This window comes from Patella vulgata, chromosome 1 (genome assembly GCF_932274485.2).
Source record: "Patella vulgata chromosome 1, xgPatVulg1.2, whole genome shotgun sequence".
NCBI classification, from domain to species: domain Eukaryota; kingdom Metazoa; phylum Mollusca; class Gastropoda; family Patellidae; genus Patella; species Patella vulgata.
This window is the reverse complement of record NC_065879.2, coordinates 47669891-47696729: the sequence shown is the minus strand read 5'-3', so window position 1 is coordinate 47696729 and position 26839 is coordinate 47669891. Positions and strand designations below refer to the sequence as shown.

The window sequence follows — 26839 nt, the reverse complement described above, 5'->3', positions numbered from 1 at the left end:
TTTTTGAACCACAATAATTCTAATTATCACGATAATTTACCACAGACGATAATCCATGGTATCGCGATAATTTATTTTAACAATATCATGATATATAGCGATACTTTTTTTCCGTATCGTTGCAACCTTACTCTCATCACTGAAGAGCACACTTTGCCAGTCTACTTTTCTCCATGTCTGGTGTCCTTGAGCCCATATCAAACGCCGCTGACGGTGATGATCCCTGAGGATAGCTCCAACATAAGGTCGTCGTGCACGGAGTCCTACTTCTCTTAGACGACGTCTTACGGTGTTGGCACTTACTGGTCCTTGTTTTCCGACGACTGCTGCACCTGTTCGAGTCGCTAGGCAGAATTTGTCACGCAGATGAGTGACCTGGATGTAGCGGTCTTGAGCCTGGGTTGTAACGCGTTGTGGACCAGGACGTTGATGGTCACGTGTTGATCCAGTAACTCGAACACGTTCCACCAACCTTACAATAGTGGACTGATGACAATTGAAGTGTCTGGCAATAGCACGTGTAGACATGCCAGCCCTGGACATTCCCATGGCTTCATTCCGTTGATTTTCAGTTAGTCTCGGCATCTCTAGCTCGATTCTTTCACACGTCCAACAACAAATTACGACAGATTGACGTTTCACAGTTCATGTACTGCAGATTAAGTTGAAGACATGCTTTTAAAGGGCTCACACACAATGCTGCATGTGAATATTGGGTTTTCATGTGCATCTCATGCAATTTTTTTTTTTGCACACAGGCCGATATTTTTTGCGTATGGGAGCATTGTGTGAAACAATAGTTCATAGTATTGCATAATATTATACATACAAAACCACCTAGTAATAAAATATTTGGGAAAAAATAGTGATGCGTTTTCCATGGTGCTCAGTATATTTGTAAAGAATGAACATGATTTAAAAAAAAAAGATTTATATAGTTTCATTTTCTTGCAGTAACAAAAATGACCTTGATGTGCCAAAAACCCCTACTTGTATTTTACATCAAGTGTATAACTAATCTTCTAAATATTTTTCGTTACGTACATGTATTTGTTTGTTCTCATAAGTGAATGTGAACCATGACAAAGCATTTAGTCATGCACAATATGTATTGGAAAAATTCAACTATATTATATCCGGGTTATATTTTCAGGGAGAATCAAAGAATCGCAACAGAAAAGAGTTTTGGATGAAGCTGCTCGTAAAAGAAGACAAAGAAAAGCTCTTGAAGCTTTAGAATCGGATAACTTTCAAGATGATCCTCATGCAGATTTAAAAATGAGCAAAAAAGCTCCTAAGTTTGAAGAATCGATTGGAGAACCAAGTATGCAAACAAACATTTTCTTTTAGTGTGTAAAATTTTTGTACCAGTGCCAACTCATTAATGTTTTCTGTATTTCTTGCCACTCACTTTCTTGGTTTGAAGGAAGGTTAGGTGGCTCGCTTGTACGTGACAAGCAGCAGGGTCGCCTGTCCAACCTTGTGGGTTTTCTCCAGGTCCTTTGGTTTCTTCCCACTGCTAAAGACCCCTACATATAAGGGAATTATTGAAATGAAATTAAGCCATGTCAGTCCCATAATGACCTAGTTTGTGTCAAGTGGTTGTTAAAACCCATTTTTCTCTCTTTGTTTCTTGGTTTTAATATCTGGGTCATTCCATGAAGTTGACACTTTGTTACCTACGATTATCAGTGTGATGATAAAATACTCAAGAAACAGAATTCAATAAAATGAATTGTTGATAATTATTGGGTTATAGACATAACGGCCCTAAACCATAACGGCCAAAAATTTTGGTCATAACGGCCCTAAATGTTGGTCGAAACGGCCAAGAAATTTGTTCATAACGGTCCCACTAAAAACAAAAAATCTTTTACATGTAGGAAATGATATTTATTAACAAAAACATATAGATATAGATACATGCATTTTATAAACATTAATTTAATACAACAAAACATTTAATACGTCAAAAAGATTTAACATAAATACGTAAAACATACAAAATATAATATAGATGTAAAACATACAAAATATAATATAGATGTAAAACATACAAAATATATCTTGATTTAAACTACTACAAAATTTAATAAATATTTGGTCAATATATCTTGATTAAACTACTGGACCGGACCATGTACTCTTGTACATACACGTAGCAGATATAGACACACTAATATTGCCTTCTTTGCATTCCTTCCAGGAATTAAAAATTTCATCATGTCTATCGGTTCTATTTTTTATCAAATACCGACGTAGTTTCCCCTCAAATATCAAAGCAGATTGGAGCGCCAGAAGCTGGGCCTCATCAAACAGAAAATTTATCAATTTGTAAAGCCCTAACTTCTGCTCTCCAGCCTTGTTATTGATTCTCCTGTGCCAACCTATTTATTTAGTACAGTATATTAAAAAGATATTTTTATTGGGGATATTAAATTAAATATTAAACTAATTATTTCAATTACTGGCATAAATAATTTCATGTCAAAGATACCCACCTTCAACGTGGTTATTAGTTCATATGGTCTGGTTGAATACGGACCAGGATACAATTTTAAAAATGGAGTGGTGAATCCATTGTCCCTGGACATACTCTGTTAATTCTAGTAAATCTGGGCATGTAGTCTTGGCTTTTAGTTGCTGGAAGACTTCAAGTATGTGGTATTTTGGTAGAAATGGCAGGCTCATTAATTTCCTTATAAACTCTGATGTGCCTTTGTGTGTCCTGTACTTTTTCTGAAAATAAATCATAAAACAAATTACAAAATGATGTGACTTTGTGTGTTCAGTACGCTTTCTATGAAAATAAATTAAATTACTTCCTCTAAGTGATCAAAATGCTGTCATTATAAGGTAATCAAGTTACCTGCAAACCAAGCTCTTGACACCGTCTCCAAATAGCTTGGGTAAAGTGAAAAAGGCACCCTTTCACTTTCACGTCCCGCAGTACTTTTTCAAATGCCCTCCATGTTGCCGCTTCAAAGTCCATTGTGGCACACTTAACATTCGGTTCTTCCAGTAACAATTCCACCAATTTTCTAAATACTTTTATGTAATCTATTTTCCTTTTTCTTGACATTAGAATATAGCTGCAAAGGGACACCATTTTCATTTGACTACCTGATTTCACAAAACTATGTATGGATACAAGTTGATAAAATGGTTTTTTATACGCCCACATTGAAATGTGGTCGTATATTGTTGTCGCCCTGACCGTCCGTCCGGACGCTAGAGGCTAAAGTTAATATCCAATTGACTTTAAATTTATACACAGTGTTTAAGGTCATGAGACAAAGAAACCTATTGATTTTCAGCGATTTCGAGTTATGGCCCTTGATCACTTGAAAAAATCTTGTGGACGCTCTAGAGGTCAAAGTTAAAGAAGTTAAAGAAAGTCATAACATAATTATTTCTATGTTTTTTGCTCAATAGGTTGTCAACTCACTATTATACGGTCATAGGTGTCATTCTCACACTCTCACACTTAAAACTCATTTACACTGGAAATAATAACACAATTACCTCCCTTGTTTTCTATTCTCCACCATGGATTAGCTATCCTCAAACATTTGAATTTGAAGAGGAAAATGATATTTTTGCCAATTTCTCAACTGGCAATAGTGAATTATAGGATTAATAGGATTATTCTTTAACAAGGTAGGACTGTTTATAGATACCATCTATTTTAAGGCTTTATTTAAATAAATTTTAAAAATATAACGTAAAAATATGAAATTGCAACTTTGATATCCAATTGACTTTAAATTTATACACAGTGTTTAAGGTCATGAGACGAAAAAACCTAATTATTTTCAGCGATTTCCGATAAATACTGCCAGAGTTATGTCCCTTGATCACTTTGAAAAATCTTGTGGACGCTCTAGAGGCTAAAGTTAATATCCAATTGACTTTAAATTTATACACAGTGTTTAAGGTCATGTGATGAAGAAGCCTAATTATTTTCAGCAATTTCTGATAATTATTGCCAGAGTTATGGCCCTTGATCACTTTGAAAAATCTTGTGGACGCTCTAGGGGCTAAAGGTAATATCCGATTGAATTTAAATTTATACTCAGTGTTTAAGGTCATGAGACGAAGAAGCCTATAGGTGTTCAGTGATTTCCAATAATTACTGCCAGAGTTATGGCCCTTGATCACTTTGAAAAATCTTGTGGACGCTCTAGAGGCTAAAGTTAAGCTCCGATTGACTTTATCATTATACAGTGTTTGAGGCCATCACACAAAGAAGCCTATTGATTTTCAGCAATTCTCGATAATTACTGCCAGAGTTATGGCCCTTGATGACTTTGAAAAATCTTGTGGACGCTCTAGAGGCTAAAGTTAATATCCGATTGACGTTAAATTTATACACAGTGTTTAAGGTCATGAGACGAAGAAGCCTATTGATTTTCAATGAATCTTTATGACTTAAACAGCTAAATCCGTGATGTTAAAAGTTTCGTATACTAAATGTTAGCATGGGGCAGAACTTTATAAAAAACAAACAAATTCTAATGGTTTTCTGAGTTGTTGCTCTTAATCAGATTTTAATGTATTATAAATGTTTCATTTCAAGTAAAAATATGCGACAACTCTTGTTGACTGCCCGGACGATATAGCTGCTGTGGGCGTATGTTTCGTTGCCTGGCAACCTATCTTTTACAATCTTAAAAGTCCCATCTACAAACCATTGACTGGATTTAGGTAGCAAATCTAATTGTCGAGTTGTAGAAAATATCAAGTGCCTTTCCCCTTTCACTGTTACATCAGCATGCAAAAAATCATCTGGTATTGCATCTTCATTTACCTAAAAAATATCATAATTTGGAATTATAACACAATAACATCTAAGTCTTTTGGGTATTGCATCTTCAATTACCTAAAAAATATTGTAATTTGTAATTATAACTTTTAACACGATAAAATAACAAAATAAATAACTTACTTACAATAAAATCTAAGTCTCTTGGGTCTTTGGGTCTTGTTTTTTCTCTTATTCTATTGGCTGCTTTTATCAAGTTCTCTGGATTTTCTCGACTGTAAATTGGCTGATCTTCTTGTAGAATTTTATTGGCTGGTCGGAATAGATTGGAGATGGCCACGCCTTTTACCTTTATTTCATAAAAAATATATGATTAATGTTTATCTCATATATTACCTAATCAGAGGTAGTATATGAAGTATATAATTAGGGATTATCCAATCAGTTGATTAATTAGTTGACACCTCTTTTCTTTGAATTACAGCATGTAATTTTCCTGGTTGGCTGGGATGGCTATGGGCAATCTTTCCAGTTACAAATTTTTCCGGGCACATTGTTAGTATTACCGTAACACCACATCAATGTTTTGCTGTCCGTATGCTACAGCGCCAATAAACCTTCCTCTCAGTCGAAGATTTCTTGACATAGGTGTATCCATTAGCATCCACTAACTTGTTTTTTCCTTTCTGTGACCCACTAAATACCACTGTAAACTCTGGTACAGTTGTAACTGAACTTGGTTCACACACCATATCTTCCTCCATTGATCTTTCAAAGACATCCTCATGGAAAGATATATTTGTTGTTGGTGTAACAATATTGGAAGTGTCTGCAAGTACCGTATCTGTATTTCTGAAAAATATTATAATAATGAGATAAGTCCTGCTTGTGTATGTTTGAAAAATATTAATAAGGAGTCATTTTTCCATTTTGACTTAAAAATTATTTGAACATACTTACGTTTCTGATGAGATGGAATCTAAAGTTGCATTTTTTTAAGTGAAAAATTACCAACTGGTATACGGCATGCGCTGCAGGTAAAGCTGAAATCAGTTTCTGAGTTTAAAATCTGCATGTAATCTTATTTGGAAACGCGGGTGTTGCAAGATCGGTGTGTCCAGTTCTTGCAAATATCACAATCGATAGCATGTTGATTCTTTTGGACGGTTTTCCTACAGGTGACACATTTATTATTAGTTGGAATTTAAGCAGCCATATCTTGTTCCTGGTAAAGGGGTAGTGATGAATAGATACATCTGTGATGGTCATTTATAGGCTACATATTCGCTGGTGAAGCCAAAGTGTTAATACTAATCACCACTAATCCCATGTAGCCATCTTCAAAGAGATTATCAAAGAGTATTTAAATTGGATAGGATAATTAGTTGAAACCATGTTCAAATGATTATCCGATGAATGAATTGCTATTTTTGTCAAATGATTAATAGTCAGTTGTTTTTTTTTATCAAATTCAAAGGTAAGTTATATTTACTCAAATATATTGTTTTTCGTTAAATTAAAAATGTTTGGCCGTTATGACCAAATGTTTTGGCCGTTATGACCAAATGTTTTGGCCGTTATGACCAAATGTTTTGGCCGTTATGACCAAAGTAGGGCCGTTTTGACCAAACCTGTTTTTGGCCGTTATGACTACATCCCTAATTATTTTGGGGGTCTGATGTAAAGATAATATTAAAATGTCATTTTGACATGCACCAAAAGTGTGACATTTTCATACTCCTGAACTTTGATTTGATCCCCACTTTATCTTATGTGTTTAAATCAACTATCCGAGGTGCAGTTGCAAAGATTAAATGTTCAACTTTTCAAATACTGCACAACAAGGGCATCGATTTGGCTATTTGTTAAGATATCGTCATCCAAAAATAAAGAAAAATCGTAATTGTGTCGGTCAGCTTTGTTAGGTATGCTAATGACACGATTAGACGGAGTGCTATTGTGTGACCTACTCAAATAATGTCATAAAATGTAACCACTCTTATTTCATCTTAGAAAAGGCAAAATGTTTATCGGCTTTACTTTTGAAATGTTTTAAACTGTAGTCATTACGAAAAGTGTTGCTTGTCGGTCAATATTATGTTCGCACGATTTCCTTCTCTTTTTACGCCGTCGAGAGCGATCGAGAATTTAACAACATCATACAACTCATTTACAGCATAGACAACTTGTTAATGGCATCATGGCGGGAAAAGAAGTGGAAAATATGGAATTCGGTAAGGAAAATGGAATTTGTCAATTAGTTACGTACATTTGAATCGCATGTGTCAAGTTACGAAGAACATATGAATACTTAAATCAATATGAATGTGCCTTTTCTTTATTTACATAATTATGGAATACTTTTATTCAAACTTTTGGTTCGCAAAACAAATGATTGCCCTCGCCTATCTCGGGAACAAACCAGGATTGGATTGGTTGGTAACTTGACACGATCAAGCTTTCAGTTGAATGTCAAAATTACTAACTACCCCTGTCTGTCACACTTATTTAATTATTTGTTAGATCTTTACAAAAAAACTTATCTTTCTAAATAGTTCATGGTTCTATGCATGCTGTCATCCTTATGTACCTATACCGTATACCTGTTCAAGGCTGTTGATGAAAATAAGTGTTGGTAACAATGACCAAACAACTGCTCTTAAGAAATTTTTGTTAGCAACACAGTTATGTTTCTTGTTGTTTAGATTTTATGCAATAATGGATGTACTTATTTAATCTGCATGTACTGAACATGTATGTTGAATTCCAAAATAGTGTAGACTGTAGAATTAACCTTGTGTTTAAATTTCTTTCTAGGTTGTTGATTGGCCATATATGTATGTCAAGTACTTCAAACCAGCAGGGAATTTTGGGTTGGAAAATGAACTGTTATTTGAATCTGTAATAGGAATAGCAGTCAAAAATTGGTTTGATTCTGTTCACAACATGAAAATGCTGCTCCCTATGTAAACAAGCCTTCTGTCATCTTTGTTTCGCAAAATCTGATGACCAAAAGAGCCTTTCGTCATCTTTGTTTCGCAACATCTGATGACTTGGTCTGATTTTAATCTGACTGAATCTATGCAGGGAAATTATCTAGTGCTGATGTTTTGATTTCTTAGTTAAGTATTAAGTCAGTCAATGTTGAGTAATGCAAATCCCATGTCGTTACTTGAATTAAATCAGTATTGATGCTTTATCCGTCCAATTTAATTAAATCAATATTGATGCTTTATCCGTCCAATTTTTATACGCCCACATTTTCATGTGGACGTATATTGTCGTCGCCCCTGTCCGTCCGTCCGTCCACCCGTCCACAATTGTTTGTGAACAGTCTACAGGTCACAATTTTATCTGATTTCAATGAAATTTGAAATATAGGTTTATCACCCTAAGATCTCTTTTCCTTTCGATATTGGCATGTATCGAACTGTAACTTCATGGATTATGGCCTCTGATTGTACGAAAAATCACGTTTTTAGCTTGTGAACACTGTAGAGGTCACAATTTCTATCCGATTTGGTTTAAACTTGAAATGTATGCTTATAACCCAAAGATCTCGGTTCCTTTCGATATTCGCGCATTTCGGAACGTAACTTTCTGAATTATGGCCCCTGATTGTACGAAAAATCACGTTTTAGCTTGTGGACCCAATAGAGGTTATAATTTTTATCTGATTTAAAAAAACATATTATTATATCACTGTTAAACCCTAAGGAAGGCTTAGTTTGAATTTCGTGAAAATCGGCCCAAAACTGACAGTCAAAATGGCCGCCGTTCGTTCTCAAATAGCGTAAAAATATGGTATACCAAGGTTGTGAACCCTATAAAGGTCACAATTTTTATCTGTTTGTGTTGAAACTTGAATTGTAAGTTTATAACCCAAAGATCTCGGTTCCTTTCTATATTTGCGCATATCGGAATGTAACTTCCTGAATTATTGCGCCTGATTGTACGAAAAATTGCATTTTTAGCTTGTGGACCCTATAGAGGTAATAATTTTTATCTGATTTAAAAAAACGTATTATCATAACACCGTTACACCATAAGGACGGCTGAGTTTGAATTTCGTGAAAATCGGCCCAAAACTGACAGACAAAATGGCCTCCCCTCGTTCTCAAATAGCGTAAAAATATGGTATATCAAGGTTGTGAACCCTATAGAGGTCACAATTTTTATCTGATTTTGTTGAAACTTGAAATGTAAGTTTATAACCCAAAGATCTCGGTTCCTGTCGATATTTGCGCATATCGAATTGTAATTTCCTGAATTATGGCCCTTGATTGTAGGAAAAATCCCTTTCTTTTTAGCTTGTTCTCTATCCATCTCTCGAAAATGTGGGCATATCCTGCCTGGCAGCCGCTGGTATTTAATTAAATCAGTATTGATGCTTTATCCGTTCAATTTAATTAAATCAGTATAGATTCTTTATCCGTCTAATTGAATTAAATCAGTATTGATGCTTTATCCGTCTAATTATTTTACCATTATTGTTATGTCATTTACATTAAACCCCATTTTATTTCTTATGTCATTTTTATTTTGTCTTTGTTTTTAAACTGATCACTGTGTTACATGTTGAATAATAAATGAAATATTAAATCATATTTCCAAAGTCGTAACTTATTTAATGATGGTTGTTCGAAAGAGGTGGACTTTAGCGGTCACTCAACTCTAGGTTATTTCAATAATTGGCTTGTGCATAGGGCTTTAGCAGTTGGGGTAAATGATAGTCCTTGGCAAAACCCACAAGGTTAGACAGGTGACCCTTGTGCTTGTCACATACATGACTAACATCCACATTATCATTTGTATTTGAAGGTGATAGCTCCTTGGGATGGTTAAAGCAATTTTTTATCAATGATTACTTAACAATATATATCACGATTCCAAGTGAATTTGATGTGATCAATGTTACCAACTCTTTTTATCCAGGATATGTAATATATTTTTTTTTATTAGACGGTACAATCAACAGGTCAAAAACTGTACATTGCAAATAGATGTACAATATTAGGAATTAATTTCCAAAGGAATTTGATGTGGTCAATGTTACCAACTCTTTTTAAACAGGATATCTAATTTTTTTGTTTTATTAGATGGTACAATCAACAGGTCAAAAACTGTACAAGGCAAATAGATGTACAATATTAGGAATTGATTTCGCATTTTTTTTATGAGTATTGTTTTATAGAACATTAACTTGTGTTTTTGGTCATTGTTACCCGCAGACTCATTTTGAGAGATGTTGTAAAATAAATTACCTCTTCTTACATTTTGATACCACCAAATGATAGATACTTTAGTCTTGAGTACTCAGTTGCCTTTAACTATGATTTATTTATCTTAACCAGAAGAAAAAGAGGACAATATTTTGTCAATGTTACACACATTCATTTTAGTATGTCGGCGTTTTTACAGAAAATTGTAAAGTTTTTATATTTTTAACAATGTGTTATTTACTCTCCAAATACATTTTGAAATTTTAATGCCCATGTCACACTAGGTGTCAACTTCATGGAATGACCCATCTGATAGTGATACTTTTCAGACTTTTTTTCACAAAAACAAATATCAAACATTGACAGACATAGTGTTTCTGTCATAGATGCACATCACTTTATTAATATCTTTGCCAAACTCATATCAAGACATCAAATTCTAATCTTCTATCGATTGACTATTGACCATGATTCCATGTTGGCTGTATATGCCGGTGAAGACTGAGGGCTATGGAAAATGACTGAAATTAGATCTGAACATTTGGTCATTTTGCACACCTGAAAAATAGCATATTTTTTAAAACTCAATTATCATCAAACATGGCTACGATCGACCTCCGTCATGTAGCTATAAAATTCTACAGCCTTTACAAAATATTGGTGTTATAGCAGTGATGGGATTTCAAAATTTTAGTTGTCGGACATTTTCTTCCCGAAAATAAGGGGACATAACTCTTATCGTTATTTAAGCAGGCGTTTTCAAACCATAATTAAGAATCACGTGTCAACAAAATATTCAAATTCATACTTAATAAAAAAAATAGGTGTACCTCGTTATTTTTCATATTTAATTCCCGTACGGTATTCAAAATTATGTCAATAATATTCCTACAAAATTACATGACATCGTATTCCATAGAATGAAAGCCTGCCGACTACTGCCCATCCGTACCGGTTTCAAATTCCCTTAAAATTACCGTATTTTTCGGGTCATAAGTCGATACATTTTTCAGCAAAGTCCGGCATTTGTCTTATACTCCGTTTCGATTTATATACGGAAGGTAAAAAAATGACATCCCGAAATTTATTTGACCGTAAACCGTAATAAACGTCGCTCTAATACAACGAGCGAGTGACACCAACTGCTAAAAAATCCCATTCGACTCTAAGCATGCGCTATCGTCTAAAACAATTACCGTAACTACTTACGTTATTCCAATCGAAATATTCGTCAACATTTCTTAGCGTGTTTATTTATTTATTTAAAAACATAAACCCCATTCAAAATGTGATCATAAATCCGACAATATGCCATCAAAAAAGAATCATTTCTCCCGACATCAGACATATTAGATTCGGCACGTTTACAACTCTTAATTCCACTTGTCTCGCGAGATTTCTACTTTGATTTTGCGTGTGTGTGAAATAGCTTTATTGAACTTCGGCTTCCACTGAAGAGATATCACAGACAAGTTATTGGACACAATGTATATGTGTGTGTGTTAGTTGTATTTTACGTCTGCTTCCACCGAGGTGATATCGCAGACAAGACACAATGCATATTGATTTGGGGTGTTATATACTATTAGGATATGTGACATATATGACTAATGTCTACGGCCGACATCAAGGCGATTAAAACGTGAGACAATGGAGAAATCACGGGTTAATCACGTAGATTAAGTTTATTGGATTGGTATATAGTCCGACAAAGGAGAAGCAATGACTTCTGTTCAGGATTGAATTGATGAATTGTCCGACAAAGAATTAAGTCGGCCAATCAAGACAGATTAAGTAGTTAATCAAGGCAGGTGAATGGGCGGTATATAAAGATAAATACGTTGATCACTTAATTACCTAATCAATCCAGCCTAATCGGGTTGAGTGGTAGTTATACACTCAGTACACTATATTAATTATGGAATTTTGAATATTATTTACCATGTCTTGATGTCCGATTCGGCATATTCCTGGTCGGACAATTTAGGACGTTTGGAAAATAGAGTCGGACATGTCTGGAATATACAGGCAAAATCCCATCACTGTGTTATAGAGTTGTATACATAGTTGTCAACAGAGGATTATGCTGAGTGTTGTGTTGGTGATTAATGATTCATTTCGGAAGTTATTGTAATACATTTCAAAATTATGAAAGTCAGTGTGTTTTCTATAGAGCACGTGGTAACACATGTAGGCTATGTTGGAATGATTTTCCTACAGCCAATTTGGCTCTTTATTTGTCTTTTTAACCAAAGAAGAAATTTCGATAATAAAACCTATTTAAATAGCCAAAAGGGAATATTGCATTTTAAATATATAATTATTATAGGCCCTACTAACTTTTTATTTCGTAGTTCAATATATATATTTTTTGTGTAAGGTGGTATAGATACATGAATTCACGTACCATAAATAAAAGACATGAAATATTAATTTAATTTGCAAATTTTCTGTGTTGTCAGGATTGTTTGGCTAATCGTGCATAAAATTTCATGCTAAGTTACATGTACAGTATTCCCCTTGACCCAGAAACTTTTAAAAAAATCTATGCTTCAAATTACTACTGGTGGGTATATTTTCGTTTCTAGCAATGTTGTTTGATTTCAGCAAATATGAAGAAAAAGCGAAAATCAAAAGGAGAATTTAAACAGAGATATAGAAAGAATTTTGCTGCATTATTGGAAGAAGAAGTAAGTGTGGTAAGCTTGAACTGTTTCACACAAAGTCTAATAATTAATTATTTCACTTAAATATTACAATAATCATAAACCCAAATTATTTTTCTGTGACTGAGCAGAACATAAAATTGATTTTCGAATGATTATGGAGCTAATTATTTATCTTGTTATTTGTGACAAATTTAAGTGCAACTGCACATGGACTTATCATATGTAATTTCTATTATCAGGCAAGGGTGTCCCTTGTCATCTCAGCTGAAATAATGGCAATAAAATTTAGGGAAAATAAAAATATTAAAGGGATACAGGTATAAAACTTAACAACCAAACACAGAGTATTAAAATTACACAAATGGCTGATGACACAACTCTTTTTTTTAGGATCTAAGGATGAGATATCCTTAGCAATGAACGAAATAGAAATATTTGGATCATTCAGGATTAAAACTAAATCGAAATAAAACAGTTAGGTAAATGGATAGGTAAACTTAAAAATTGTAGAGAAAAAATTAATGGAATAAACTTGGCTGATAAACCAATCATGGTACTAACTGGGTTTATATTTTGTACATGACAAACTTAAATGTCAGATACTAAATTGGGAGAATTGTAATTATCAAAGCTATTACCAATATTCATGTTTTTAGCAAGCACTTATGTTGTACCCAAAAATTTCCTGAATGAAAATAGAAATATCTTGCTTAAGTTTCTGTGGAATATTAAAAATGAGAAAATTAAGAGAGCTATTTTAATAGGTAAATATGAAAATGGTGGAATAGATATGCTTGACATTGAAAGTTACTTTAATTCATTAAAAGCAGTATGGATCAAATATAGACAGTATAAATAAAATCTATCCCAAATATTAAGTCTGCACCTGAATTCTATCAAGATATAATAAGATACTGGGTGAACACTGGACAAATTCAAAATCCCAAAACTCATATTCAGATTAGAAACAAGTATTATGGGGTAATAAACATATTACATAATAAAAGTCCAATTTATGAAAATTGGATTAATAGTAATATAATTCATCTAAATGATATTCTTGATGATAAAATGATAAAAAACCAATTTCACTAAAAATTATTATGAACAAACTACAAAACAAATCCAACTGGATATGCAAATTTAAAACAATCACAGCATGTGTACCCCAAAAATAGTTCAAAATTATTTCCACTCTTATAAAAGTAAATTATATATAATACCGGCTACATAAAACTTGTCTAACTTGGAAAGGAAAGGAAGTAGATTATTCTGAATTAACTAATTAGTATCAAACCAATTGGAATGAATTATTGGTTACAATACTTGAAAAAGGAAATATATACTTTCATATTCAAGTTTTTAATAGACAATGACCTGAAAATATTTACCGTATAGACTTCTTCAATGTATTATTCCGATTCAAATTTTTTTATGCAAATTGACTATTAGCGACAGTAACTTTTGCAAATTCTCTTCAGTAGAGGAAAACTATGACCATTATTTTATAAATTGTAAATATTTAAAACTATTCTGGGATAAATTGTGTTATTTACTATCAAAGTTACACATAGATAAACCAATAACATTAAAAGATCTTACTTGTGTTAGGTTATAAATATACTATTCAAAAAAAGTAGGGGATATTTGATTTTTAAGTGTTATTAAAGTCACCTAATGAAACTGACGAAGAAACAAATGACAAAATGAAATGAAGTTCACATTCATCGATTTATTCCAAATGATCGTTAGACTAAGTAAGGCACAGACTGACCATTATAATGGTAAAATGATACCCGGGGTCAAACAGCAAAGTTACCACAGCATCACAACCAAGTCAGTAACGGGTAAATCCTCCTCTGTTTGCCAAACAAGCATTGATCCGACGTGGCATACTCCTAATGAGACGTCTAAGGTCATTTTGGTCCAGATTGTCCCATTCCTGTTGCAACGCAGCAGCAAGTTCTTGGACATTGGCAGGACGTTGTTGACGTTGACGTAACCTCTGTCCAAGCATGTCCCAGACATGCTCGATGGGGGAGAGGTCGGGACTCAGTGCTGGCCATGGTAATGTAGTGATGTTCTGTTGTTGGAGGTAACCTGTAACGATCCTGGCCCTGTGACATCTTGCGTTGTCATCCTGGAAGATGAAACGGCGGCCATGACGTCGTGCGAACGGCACAACATGGACTGCCAAGATGTTGTCCCGGTAGTACTGGCCTGTAACACGCCCTGCAACAACATGTAAAGCCGTTCTTCCAGCAACAGTGATGCCTCCCCACACCATAGCAGAACCACCCCCAAATCGATCATGTCTGATGACGTTAACGTCTTGGAAGCGCTCGTTTCGACGACGCCACACCCTCCTACGCCTGTCCAAAAAATCAACAGTGAACCTTGACTCATCTGAAAACATCACATTGCTCCAGCGTCGATTATCCCAGTGTTGACGATCCCTACACCAACGACGTCTTGCCTGAATGTGATGATCTCTCAAACAAGGGATCACGCGAGGACGTCGGGCGCGAAGGTGACCCCTATGCAGTCGATTCCGAATCGTCTGGCCACTCACTCTCACACCAGTGTCTGTTTGAAGACGAGCGCTGATCTGATTTGCTGTGATGACACGATTTGTCAAGGCCAAGGTACGGATAAATCGATCCTGGGCTTGAGTTGTCGCCCTTGGTCGACCTGAGCGTGGTCTGTCCTGTACAGATTGTGTATCACGGTATCTGGACCATAGCCTGCTTATGACAGACTGAGAAACATTCATCGTCCGCGCCACAACCGCCTGTGTTGTGCCGATCTGTAGCATGCCAAGGGCACGTAACCTTTCATTTTGGGTAAGCCGACGCATATCAAAATTTGTTTTCTGGTCACTAAAACAATTAAACTGATGTTTCCACCCTTGAATTCAATGCCACAATGACTGTAACATTCAAAGTCAGAGTCGTGCAAATCTTGGGTTGGACCCCCATGATGATCCCAAGCATCACCTGCATTCCATGCGGTAGCTATTGGTGCATTTGGGCGTCACATGTAACTGGAAATGTTTCTTCTGTTAGGTTCTATAGTGACTTTTTTCGTAGTCATTTCCATATTTTAGTATTATGCCCCCAAAATCAAATATCCCCTACTTTTTTTGAATAGTATACTATGATGCAAGTTACTATGAACTAAATTATTTGCTAACTATCGTTTCATTTACAATAAACAAAATATATTATAGTAGGGTGAATTTGGACTCAATAGTAAATGTTTAATACGTCGTGCTAATCCGCACAGTATTACTTAATTCAGTAAATTATATTTTAATGGATCTTACCACCTTAATTACCCACCATTTATATCTACTTCATATTGTCTTATATATTTCATTAATCACCTGTCTCCAGTATTCTTTGTTTTAAACTTTAAATTGAGCTTATAAATTATAATAAATGTCTACAGGCTATAGCGTTTAGTTACCAGGGTATATTGTTTGTAGATTTATAGGATTAATGCCCTGGGCGATGCATGGGGATATATAGACCCAAATGCCGGATTTCGGGGGGGGGGGGGGGGAGCTTGCTACACACGTGTCTTGGGAGATCAACTTAGATCACATACCTAAGAACAGACCTTATTTACCTGTATTTGGATATTTGGAGACATATGTTTATGTCAATTCCCATATCCACATTGGAGCTTATTTACTATTAAGCATTGAACCAATAATTGTTATATTAATTTTCTGCTGTGATATTTGTTGATTACTGTTTACCAAAAGAATATAGAGAAATATTAACAGCCATCAACAGTCTTGTCTTCTTTTAATCAACAACGAAGATTCCAGAAAATACACAAAAAGTGCACTTGTACAATATCACAGATATGACCAAACTAAAAACATTGATGTCTTCTTCAAAATCTTCATCAAAGAATTAAAATACAGGATAATTTAAAAAATAAAGAAAATAGATTTATTAATAGAATTTTACAATTCTTATAATATATTCAAACTATCAATTTCTAACACCAAAATTATTTATTAACATATTAACTGCCAGTGTTGTATCTGATCTGTTTCAATATATTATGAAATGTCTTGCTCGAGATTCAAGGCCATTAAACAGCGTAAAATATAGACACATGCATTTCAATGAAATCATCACACGAGTCCAATATTTCATCTAGTAGTAGTATAAAATAATACACAGTTGGCAAGTTCAAATAATGGCACGCCAACATCAAAGGATGACGTCACAAGATGGAAGAAATAAATTCAAATGTATCTGTGCTATACAAAACATTCTTTATAAATAGCAAGAATTCCCAAATCCCAAGACCCCAGTTGCCTGCTGGATTATCAAAATCACGTAGCAAATTTATTTACTATTTGTATTTAAGAAAAATGAATATGATTCAGATTAGTGTTTATCACCAATGAAAATTGTATAATTTGGCAACAGTTGTAGGGATAAAACTTTCAACTTGCATATATTTAGCCAAGAGAAGATTTTGAACAATAACCTTTGGCTCACTTAATTATTGAAAATCAAAGCAAAGCACTGTAATTGGTAAATTTGGGCACTAATGCTAGGTTAGTGATAACTTGCATGCCAATTCCCAAATGGATGTGTGGGGTTCTCAAAAGACCTCGCAAATGAGTTGAATACCCCCAAAACAACCTTATTTCAATTGATTATATCAGTTACTGGGTATGCCTGAAAAAGAATATTTTGATGGGCCAGTGATGGGAGACTTGACTCAATGACACTCACTGCTGCATATAGTCAGACATACATGTATAAAGAGTTTGAAATCTAAAGAAGTGAAATCTTCTCTGTTCTTGATTATTTACATAGAACAACTTTTTACTTTCAGCAACAAGTACACAGTGAACCACCTAATTACTTCAGTGCTGCTGTTCCACCATCTGTTATTCCTCCCAGACATTTCTGTGCTGTTTGTGGATATCCTTTATTAAAATACCAATTTAACACAGAAGATTATACAGCATCTCAATCAACAAGAGTTTTTTGTTGCCCACTGTACACTCTCCGTATTTACCACATCCATCACCAACTGGGACTGCAATTTTTGGCTTTCTCAAATTAAGGAGAACTTTTCTCAGCTCACCAGCCAAGTGTAGAAAACAATAATGTATATTGTTATTAATGAAATAATAAAATCTACTTTCCTTAACTTTCGTCACATTTCCATCTAACTTTACATGTGTACAATGTGGAGCTAGATATTGTTGTATTAGATGTTTAGGAACCCATCAAGATACAAGGTGAGTTCATATTTTCGTTCTAAATTACTATATATTATAACTTTTTATACGCCCACATGGAAATGTGGTCGTGTATATCGCTGTCGCCCCCGTCCATACGTACCTCTGTCCGTCGTCCACAATTTCTTGTGAACCCTCTACAGACTACATTTATCATTATGTTGTTTGATGAGATGAAGAAGTCTGAAGCCTATTTAATTGCAATAATTTTCGTTAATTTCTTCTGGAGTTATGGCCCTTGTTTCACTTTTTTCAACGACAAAAGTTATCATCCGATCTGATAGAATTTATATGCTTCATTTAAATTAGTGAAACGAAGAAGTCTATTGAATTTGAGCATATTCCGTTAATTATGTCTAGAGTTATGGTTCTTGTTGAACCACAAAGTTATCATTCGATCTGTTTGGAATTATATGCATCATTTGAATTACTGAAACGAAGTAGCCTATTGAATTTCAGCAATTTCCTTTAATTACGTGGCGGGGTTGGATGGCGAATGGTTAGCATGTGCGCGTTGTATCATAAAGTCTGTCATTGAGTCTGGCGCGGTTTCGATTCCCCGGTTGTACGTAACAAGGAGTAGTGTCGCTTGTCCAACCTCGTGGGTTTTCCCCAGGTCCGCCGGTTTCTTCTCAGTGTTAAAGACCCATACGTGCAAGGGAATTATTGAAATAAAACTGAACCATGTGTTAGTCCCAAAATGACATAGTTTGTGTCAAGTGGATTTTAAACCCCATTTCCCTCTCTCTCTCTCTCTTGTTAATGACAACCTATTTTTCTTTATTTCAGATGTTTGAAATACACTGCCTGAGATGGAGATTTGTTAATGAATAGATATGCTAACCGTTTGTTGTTAACCAGTTAAAGATTGTAAAATAGTTGAAAAATGGGCATTGGACAATTTGATGGTGTATGTTGGTGAAAGAATGTGTAATTGTTGACTCTACATGTATGACATGCTAACTGTTCAACTGGATTGATGCTACATGTATAGATATGCATCTATTGAGAATAAAAACTTTCCTATTATTTGATAATAAGAATAATTGATGCCGTAAAACCTGTGCACATCTACAATGAATAGATTTGCATATTAGGCCATATGATAAAATATTCTGGTTTCAGATACTCCTTTGTCACTTGAAAAGAGGCGCATGAACTGTGGTTATTTAATTACCGCAAGTAAATGTGTTCCCTGGGTTACAGGAAGTCTAACAAAAATTCTGATGAATACGGAGATGTACAGTAGGCTTTCTGTACAGTGCACAATCCTAATAAATGTTACTGACAATCATAAATGATACTGGATAAATGATCAACAATGTGATGAGATATATGCGTGTTTTGAAACGCGATATTTATCGGAAGTAATTTAACCCACAAAGATAGAAACCTCCCTCCTGCATCTTATTTTTAGGAAAGTTTGTCCGAGAACCAGAATATTTTTTTTGTATGGCCTTACAACTATTTGATAATGAGAATAACTGATGCTGTAAACCTGTGCACATCTACAATTATTTGTGTGGTATATCTGCAGCAACAACATTAAAATAATCTCGTGAGAAAGAGATCACATTGTCACAAATATGTTATTTAACAGAAGATGGAATTATTAAATAATTCTTTATTTTTATACGCCTACATTTTCATGTGGACGTATATTGTTGTCGCCCCTGTCAGTCCGTCCACAATTGTTTGTGAACACTCTACAGGTCACAATTTTTATCCGATTAGGTTTATCACCCTAAGGTCTCGGTTCCTTTCGATATTGGCATGTATGGAACTGTAAATTCATGGATTATGACCCCTGATTGTACGAAAAATCACGTTTTTAGCTTGTGAACCCTGTAGAGGTCACAATTTTTATCCGATTTAAACTTGAAATGTATGTTTATAACCCGCATATTGGACCATAACTTCCTGAATTATGGCCCCTGAGTGTACGAAAAATCGCGTTTTTAGCTTGTGGACCCTATAAGGGTCACAATTTTCATCCGATTTAAAAAAAACGTTTGAATATATCACCGTTACACCCTGAGGATGGTTTAGTTTGAATATCGTAACAATTGGTCCGAAACTGACGGACAAAATGGCCGCCCCTCTTTTGCAAATAGTATCAAAATATTGTGTATCAGGGTTGTGGACCCTCTGGAGGTCACAATTTTCATCTGATTTTGATGAAACTTGAAATGCATGTTTATAACACAAATATCTTGGTTCCTTTCTATTTTCGTACATATCGAATCGTAACTTCCTGAATTATGGCCCCTGATTGTATGAAAAATCACGTTTTTAGCTTGTGTCCCCTCTAGAGGTCACAATTATTATCTGATTTAAAAAAACGTTCGAATACATCACCGAAAAACCGTAATTTTGTCTGAGTTTGAATTTCATGAAAATCGGACCAAAACTGTTGGACAGACAAAATGTCCGCCCTTAGTATGCAAATAGTGTAAACATCTGGTAAATCAAGGTTGTGGACCCTGTAGAGGTCACAATTTTGATCCGATTTCAATGAAACTCAAAACACATGTTCATAACCCTCTAGAGGTCACAATTTTGATCCGATTTCAATGAAACTCGAAATACATGTTGGTTCCTTTCAATATTCGCTCATATCAGATCGTAACTTCCTGAATTATGGCCCTTGATTGAACAAAAAATCACGTTTTTAGCTTATGGTCCATGTAGAGGTCACAATCTTGGTTCCTTTTGATAATCGCGGATACCTGAACTTAACTTCCTGGACTATGGCCTCTGATTATTCGAAAAATCTCATTTTTAGCTTGCGGATTCTCTAGAGGTCACACTTTTTTCCGATTTTAAGCTTTTAAATACATAACCATTCCACCATAATGAAGGTTGAATTCGTATTTAGGGAAAATCAAAATGAAACTACTCGACAAAATGGCCGCTCTTTGTACACAAATTGTGTAGAAGTGTGTAATCTAAGTGTTAAACTTGTGGTTTCTACATTGACTTTTACATTTTAATCACAGCATGTACCAACTGAAAGCATGTATAAACTAGTCTTAGATATCACATGTCGTAAGAGTAAAAAACACCCCAAATCAGTGGACAGTCATTTTGTCTGCGATATCTTTTACGTCTTTTAAGACTCCATATAGAAATTCTCATTTGCAGTGGCATTTCGCTGCGATGAAGCTATGTGCCGTGAGTCACATACGCCATACGCTGCAAGAAGCTATGTCTTTTTACAAGTCAATACGGATCGGCAAGCTTTCATTCTATCATATTACGAAAACACGTAATTTTATAGAAATATCATTGACATTAATTTGAATACCACAATTAAATATGAAAAATAGCGAGGTGTTCCCATTTATATTTGGAGATACATGTATAATGCCCCTTTTTATACGCCAACATGGAAATGTGGTCCTATATTGTCGTCACCTCGGTTCGTCTGTCGTCCACAACTTCTTGTCGACACTCTAACACAAAAAATTATCATCCTATCTGTATGAAATTTGTATGCATCATTTAAATTAGTGAAATGAAGAATCCTATTGAATTTCAGCAATTTCCGTTAATTACGTCTAGAATTATGGCCCTTGTTTCACTTTGTTGAACTTTGTGAATGACAAAAGTTATCATCCTATCTGTATGAAATTTATATGCATCATTTAAATTAGTGAAACGAAGAATCCTATTGAATTTCAGCAATTTCCGTTAATTATGTTTAGAATTTGTTGAACTTTATGAACGCTTGAATGATGAAATTAAGTTATCATCCGATCTCTATGAAATTTATATGCATCATTTAAATTAGTGAAAGGAAGAAGCCTATTGAATTTCAGCAATTTCTGTCAGTTATTGGTCTTGTTTTACTCTTTTGAACCTTGTGAACTTTCGAATGACAAAAGTTATCATCCGATCTGTATGAAATTTATATGCCTTTTTTAGATTAGTAAAATGGAAAAAAACCATCAAAATGTGATTGTATATTGCTGTCGCCCACGTCCGTACGTCCGTAAACACTCTACAGACTACATTTATCATCTAATTGTTTTGATATGTAAGAGTTATCGACTGAGACAGAAGGGTTCAAGTTAGATGAACACCCGAGCTCGTGCAAGGTTGTACACTGAGAACGCGTCAGCGTCCGAAGTGTTCAATTGTGCAAGCTTGGGTGTTCATCTAACTTGACCCTGAGGGTCGAAGGTCGATAACTGACTTACACACTGGATTCTTTGTGTAAGAAGTTGAATGAGTGAATGAAAATGGGCGGATATGAGAGAGACCAAGTTTATCACTTCATCTATAACAGGTATCAATACATTATTTTGCACATCATAATATATTGTTGTTTACTTGGCAGATTGGAGAGTGGATCAATAACCTGAATATAGCCAGTGTATACAAATCAAATCATTCCAATGTCAGGTTTTTTGAAATACAATTTTAAGAAATTTGGATTGGTATATGGATAAATGTATTTTAAGCCTATTTGCTGATTTCCAGTTTTCAACACTTTTTTTTATTACGCCAACATGTCGTATATTGTCGTTGCTCCCGTCCGGTGTCCACGCTCTGGAGGCTAAACAATTATGGCCATGAGACGAAGAATCCTATTGATTTTCAATGATTTCTGATAATAACTTCCAGATTTATGGCCCTTGGTATTTAATGTTTTGAGTACTCAACATTAGTATGGGGCAGAATTAGAAGCCAAACAAGTATGACAATTACAATCGTAATTATATTTTAGTGTGTTGCAAATGTTTTCCTTACCGACAAGGGGGGTTCGATGGCCGAATGGTTAGCACATGCGCGTTGTATCATAAGGTCTGTCATTGAGTCAACTGGCGTGGTTAAGACGGGGGTTGAATGGCCGAATAGTTAGCATGTGAGTGCTGTATCATATAAGGCATGTCATTGAGTCAACTGGCGTGGTTTAGAATCCCGGTTGTACGTGACAAGGTGTAGGGTAGTCTGTCCAACCTTGTGTGTTTTCTCCGGGTCCTCTGGTTTCCTCCCATTGCTAAAGACTCCTACACGCAAGCGAATTTTTGAAATAAAATTGAACCATGTGAGTCCCGATATGAACGTTAAACCCCATTTCCCTTTCCTTACCGACAAAAGAAAAAATATGTGACACCCCTTATTGACTGCCCGGGCGTTTGTTTCGTTGCCTGGCAATCTATCTTTAAAATCCACAACAGGCCAATGAATAATGTAATATCTATTATTTGGCGTGAATGGGGTATGCTGCATTGTCAGGAATACATTTTACATTCACGAATTGTCAGCCACAGAACAAACGAACACTGTGGGAAAAAAATTGCATGTTTGATGATGTAGGAAAGGTATTTTACAAGATTACAATTATCTAAAACGTGACCAAACATAAATTTATCCCAGTTTGCTAGGTTTTGTGTATTGTGTTCCTTATACTATTAGATGCATTTTCTAGCTAATGATACTATTTCACAATCTACATTGAAAAAATATTTGTCCCCCGTCTTTCGAAGAAAGCAGGGGACCATTAAAATGGGTCTGTCTGTCTGTCCGTCCTTCTGTCTGTCCGTCACACTTTTTGAGTCACAATAACTCTCTTTCTAATTGAGCTACAATGTTCAAACTTGGTGTGTCAATGCCTTGATGGAGTTCGAAGATGAGCATTTTCGGCTTAGTTAGGGTAAGCAGAGATAAGCAATTTGATTGGTGGATGCCTTGTTGCACGATAACTTTAGTTATAATGAAGTGAGTGCAATGGAACTCAGAATATAGATTCATTATATCATTACCTTGACTAATTTTGATGGTGAGAATTTTCTGCTTAGGCTAATGAGCGATAAGCAAATTGATTGGTCAGGACTTTGGAACATAACAACTCTGCTTTTAATTGAGGTAGAATGTTTAGACTTGATGTAGATGTTCATTAGGTGAATGGGGGGGTTGGATGGCCGAATGGTTAGCACGTGCGCGCTGCGCTGTATCATATGGTCTGTCATTGAGTCAACTGGCGAGGTTTCGATTCCCCGGTTGTACGTGACAACCTTGTGGGTTTTCTCCGGGTCCTCCGGCTTCCTCCCACTGCTAAAGACCCCTACGCACAAGCGACTTATTGAAATGACCTAGTTTGTGTCGAGTGGACGTTAAACCCCATTTCTCTCTCTCTCATTAGGTGAATGTCTTGACTGAGTTCAATGATTAACCTTTCGAGCTGAAGCTAAGCAGAGCTAATCAATTTCATTGGTCAATGCTTTGGGACAAGATAATCTTGATTCTATCTAATAGAGAGTGATGAAACTTAGTGTATAGTTTGATTCTTGATACTTTTGAAAAAAAAAAAATGTGCGATTAATTAATGTGTGTCATCTATTTATTATGGGATTTCGGCGGGGGACATCAGCCTCACTGTTGGTTTGTTATTTATTGTTTTAACGACATGTATTTATCTTTTTATACGCCCACATAGAATTGGGGAAGTATATTGCCCTCGCCCCCTTTCGTACGTCCGTCGGTTGTCCACAATTTCTTGTGAACGCTGTAACGCCAAAAGTTATCATCCAATTGTTTTAAAATTGATATATGTTGTTTACATTAGTGAGATGAAGAAGCCTATTTAATTTCAATAATTTCTGTTTATAACGTCTAGAGTTATGGCCCTTGTTTCACTTTGTTAAACCTTGTGAACGCTCTAATGCCATAAGTTAGCAGCCGATCTTTGTGAAATTTATATGCAATATTTAAATTAGGGAAACAAAGAAGCCTATTGAATTTCCGTTTATTACTTCTAGAGTTATCATTCGATCTGTATGACATTTATATGCATTATATATATTAGTAAAACGAAAAAGCCTGTCGAATTTCAACAATTTATGTAAATTACTTCCAGAGTTAAGAGGGGGGTTGAATGGCCGAATAGTTAGCATGTGAGTGCTGTATCATATAAGGCATGTCATTGAGTCAACTGGCGTGGTTTAGAATCCCGGTTGTATGTGACAAGGAGTATGGTCGCCTGTCCAACCTCGTGGGTTTTCTCTGGGTCCTCCAGTTTCCTCCCACTGCTAAATAAAATTAAACCATATGTTAGTCCCGAAATGACCTAGTTTGTGTCGAGTAGACGTTAAACCCCATTTCCCTCTCTCTCATCCTCGAACTCAGTCAAGACCTTCACCTAATGATCATCTGCATGAAGTTTCGGCACGCTACCTCAATTAGAAGCAGAGTTGTGTCCCAAAAATGGTGATGGACAGACCCATGAACTCATAGTCCAGGAGCTAATGACAAAATAATATGGTCATCAGTTACAAAAGGTTTGATCCCCCAAATTTGTAGCGGGTGTCGGTAGGAGTAAAAATCAATTGGTCAGATCGGGCCCTGCTGGGGCGTATAGCCGCAGCAGCACCCTAAAGTAGCCCCCAGGGGGCCTAAAATTAGGTCATAAGTTACATGGCTAATACCTTGATGGGACAATGGTATCCATAGTCGGAGTAAATATTTCACAAATCTAACCAAAATTTCCGGGGCTTTCTTCAAGTTAGACCACGCCCAATATCGCCTCACGGGGCTAATAATATGGTCATCAGTTACATGGCTGAAACTTACCAGAAACGAAGATCCACACTTGGTAAATACAATTTTCAAAAATCTAACCAAAAATTTGGGGGCTTTCCCCAAGTCAGATCGCTCTAAAGTATGTCCGACCACACCCTAAAAATGGGGCTTTTTATATGGTCATAAGTTACATGGCTGAAACTTACCAGAAACAAAGATCCATACTTGGTAAATACAATTTTCAAAAATCTAACCAAAATTTTGGGGGCTTTCCCCAAGTCAGACCGCTCCAAAGTATGTCCGACCACACCCTAAACATGGGGCTTTTTTATATGGTCATAAGTTACATGGCTGAAACTTACTGGAAACAAAGATCCATACTTGGAAAACATATTTTTCACAAATCTAACCAGAAATGTTGGGGCTTTCCTCAAGTCAGATCGTCCTAAAGCCCACCTGGCCACACCCTAAAAGTGGGACTTTTTATATGGACACCAGTTACATGGCTGTAACTTACCAGAAATATTGTTCCATGCATGAAAAATGTATTTTCGAAAATCTAACCATAAATGTGGGGGCTTTCCACAAGTCAGAAGGGCCTTAGAATTGCAGCCCCACCCACCACCTCTATATAAATCATCTAAACATATTTACATTTTAAAAAGTGTGAAATGAATTAACAGTGATGTAATATGTGTTTTATAACTTGGGTCTTGCAGTTCCCATGGTGATCATTAGAACAGGTTATCTCTGTGCCACCAAAAATGAACTTTTTTTATCTCATAATATAAATAGTTTGTACAATATAATATTCTATAGGTATATATGTATTGTATATTAGTCTTCAGTTACAGTGTCTCATAGAGTACAATTATTTTGTTTTCTTCCACACAAAAAGTATGTAACTTTTACAGTCGGAACAAATTTCATTCATTTTGCAAGTTGAAGTCTAAGAACTTAATACAACATGGAAATTGAAAAAGACGATGGTAAAATCAATCCAATTGGTAATATAACTGAAATTTCCAAATATTCTGAATTATGGCATAAAGTCAAGCAGTAATATATATAAGCATGTATATAAATTAGAGTAGATCCAGTACAAATATGTCCATGTTTACGGTAGATAAATACATACAAAAATACAAATACGTCAAGTTAGAAAAATCAACCATCCTTACTTCTTTATTCTGGTATACGGGGATCACGGTGGCTAAGTGGGTAAGGCGCTGGCTCGCTAGCCTTGAGGTCGGGTGTTCGATCCCTGCATTGGCCGAGAAAGTTCATCCAGATTTTCCGGCGCGATTCCCCTTGTCAGTGATGCAGGACGGACGGCCTGACAAGGACAGCTGTCTAGTCATTCAGATGAGACAAAAAA

At 35.4% G+C, this 26839-nt stretch overlaps 1 protein-coding gene across 5 annotated transcripts in view; it reads left to right on the top strand.

Annotated features, from left to right (window-relative positions):
- LOC126807861 (zinc finger HIT domain-containing protein 1) overlaps nt 1–19565 on the top strand; it is a 42602-nt gene extending 23037 nt beyond the window's left edge. For 3 of the 5 annotated variants that reach the window (XR_008788575.1, XR_007674205.2, XR_007674204.2), the window contains 3 exons: nt 1154–1324; nt 12595–12686; nt 17523–17617. Coding sequence is in view for 1 of the 5 variants with exons in the window: in XM_056101945.1 (XP_055957920.1) it covers nt 1154–1324; nt 12595–12677; nt 17523–17613; nt 17856–17934; nt 18724–18745 (446 nt within the window). In the remaining 4 variants the exon portion in view is untranslated. Of the gene's footprint in view, nt 1–1153; nt 1325–12594; nt 12687–17522; nt 17618–17855; nt 17935–18723 lie in introns of those variants that run through there. The other 2 variants (XM_056101945.1, XR_008788573.1) reach the window with 2 other exon arrangements.
- Nucleotides 19566–26839: the final 7274 nt, after the last annotated feature.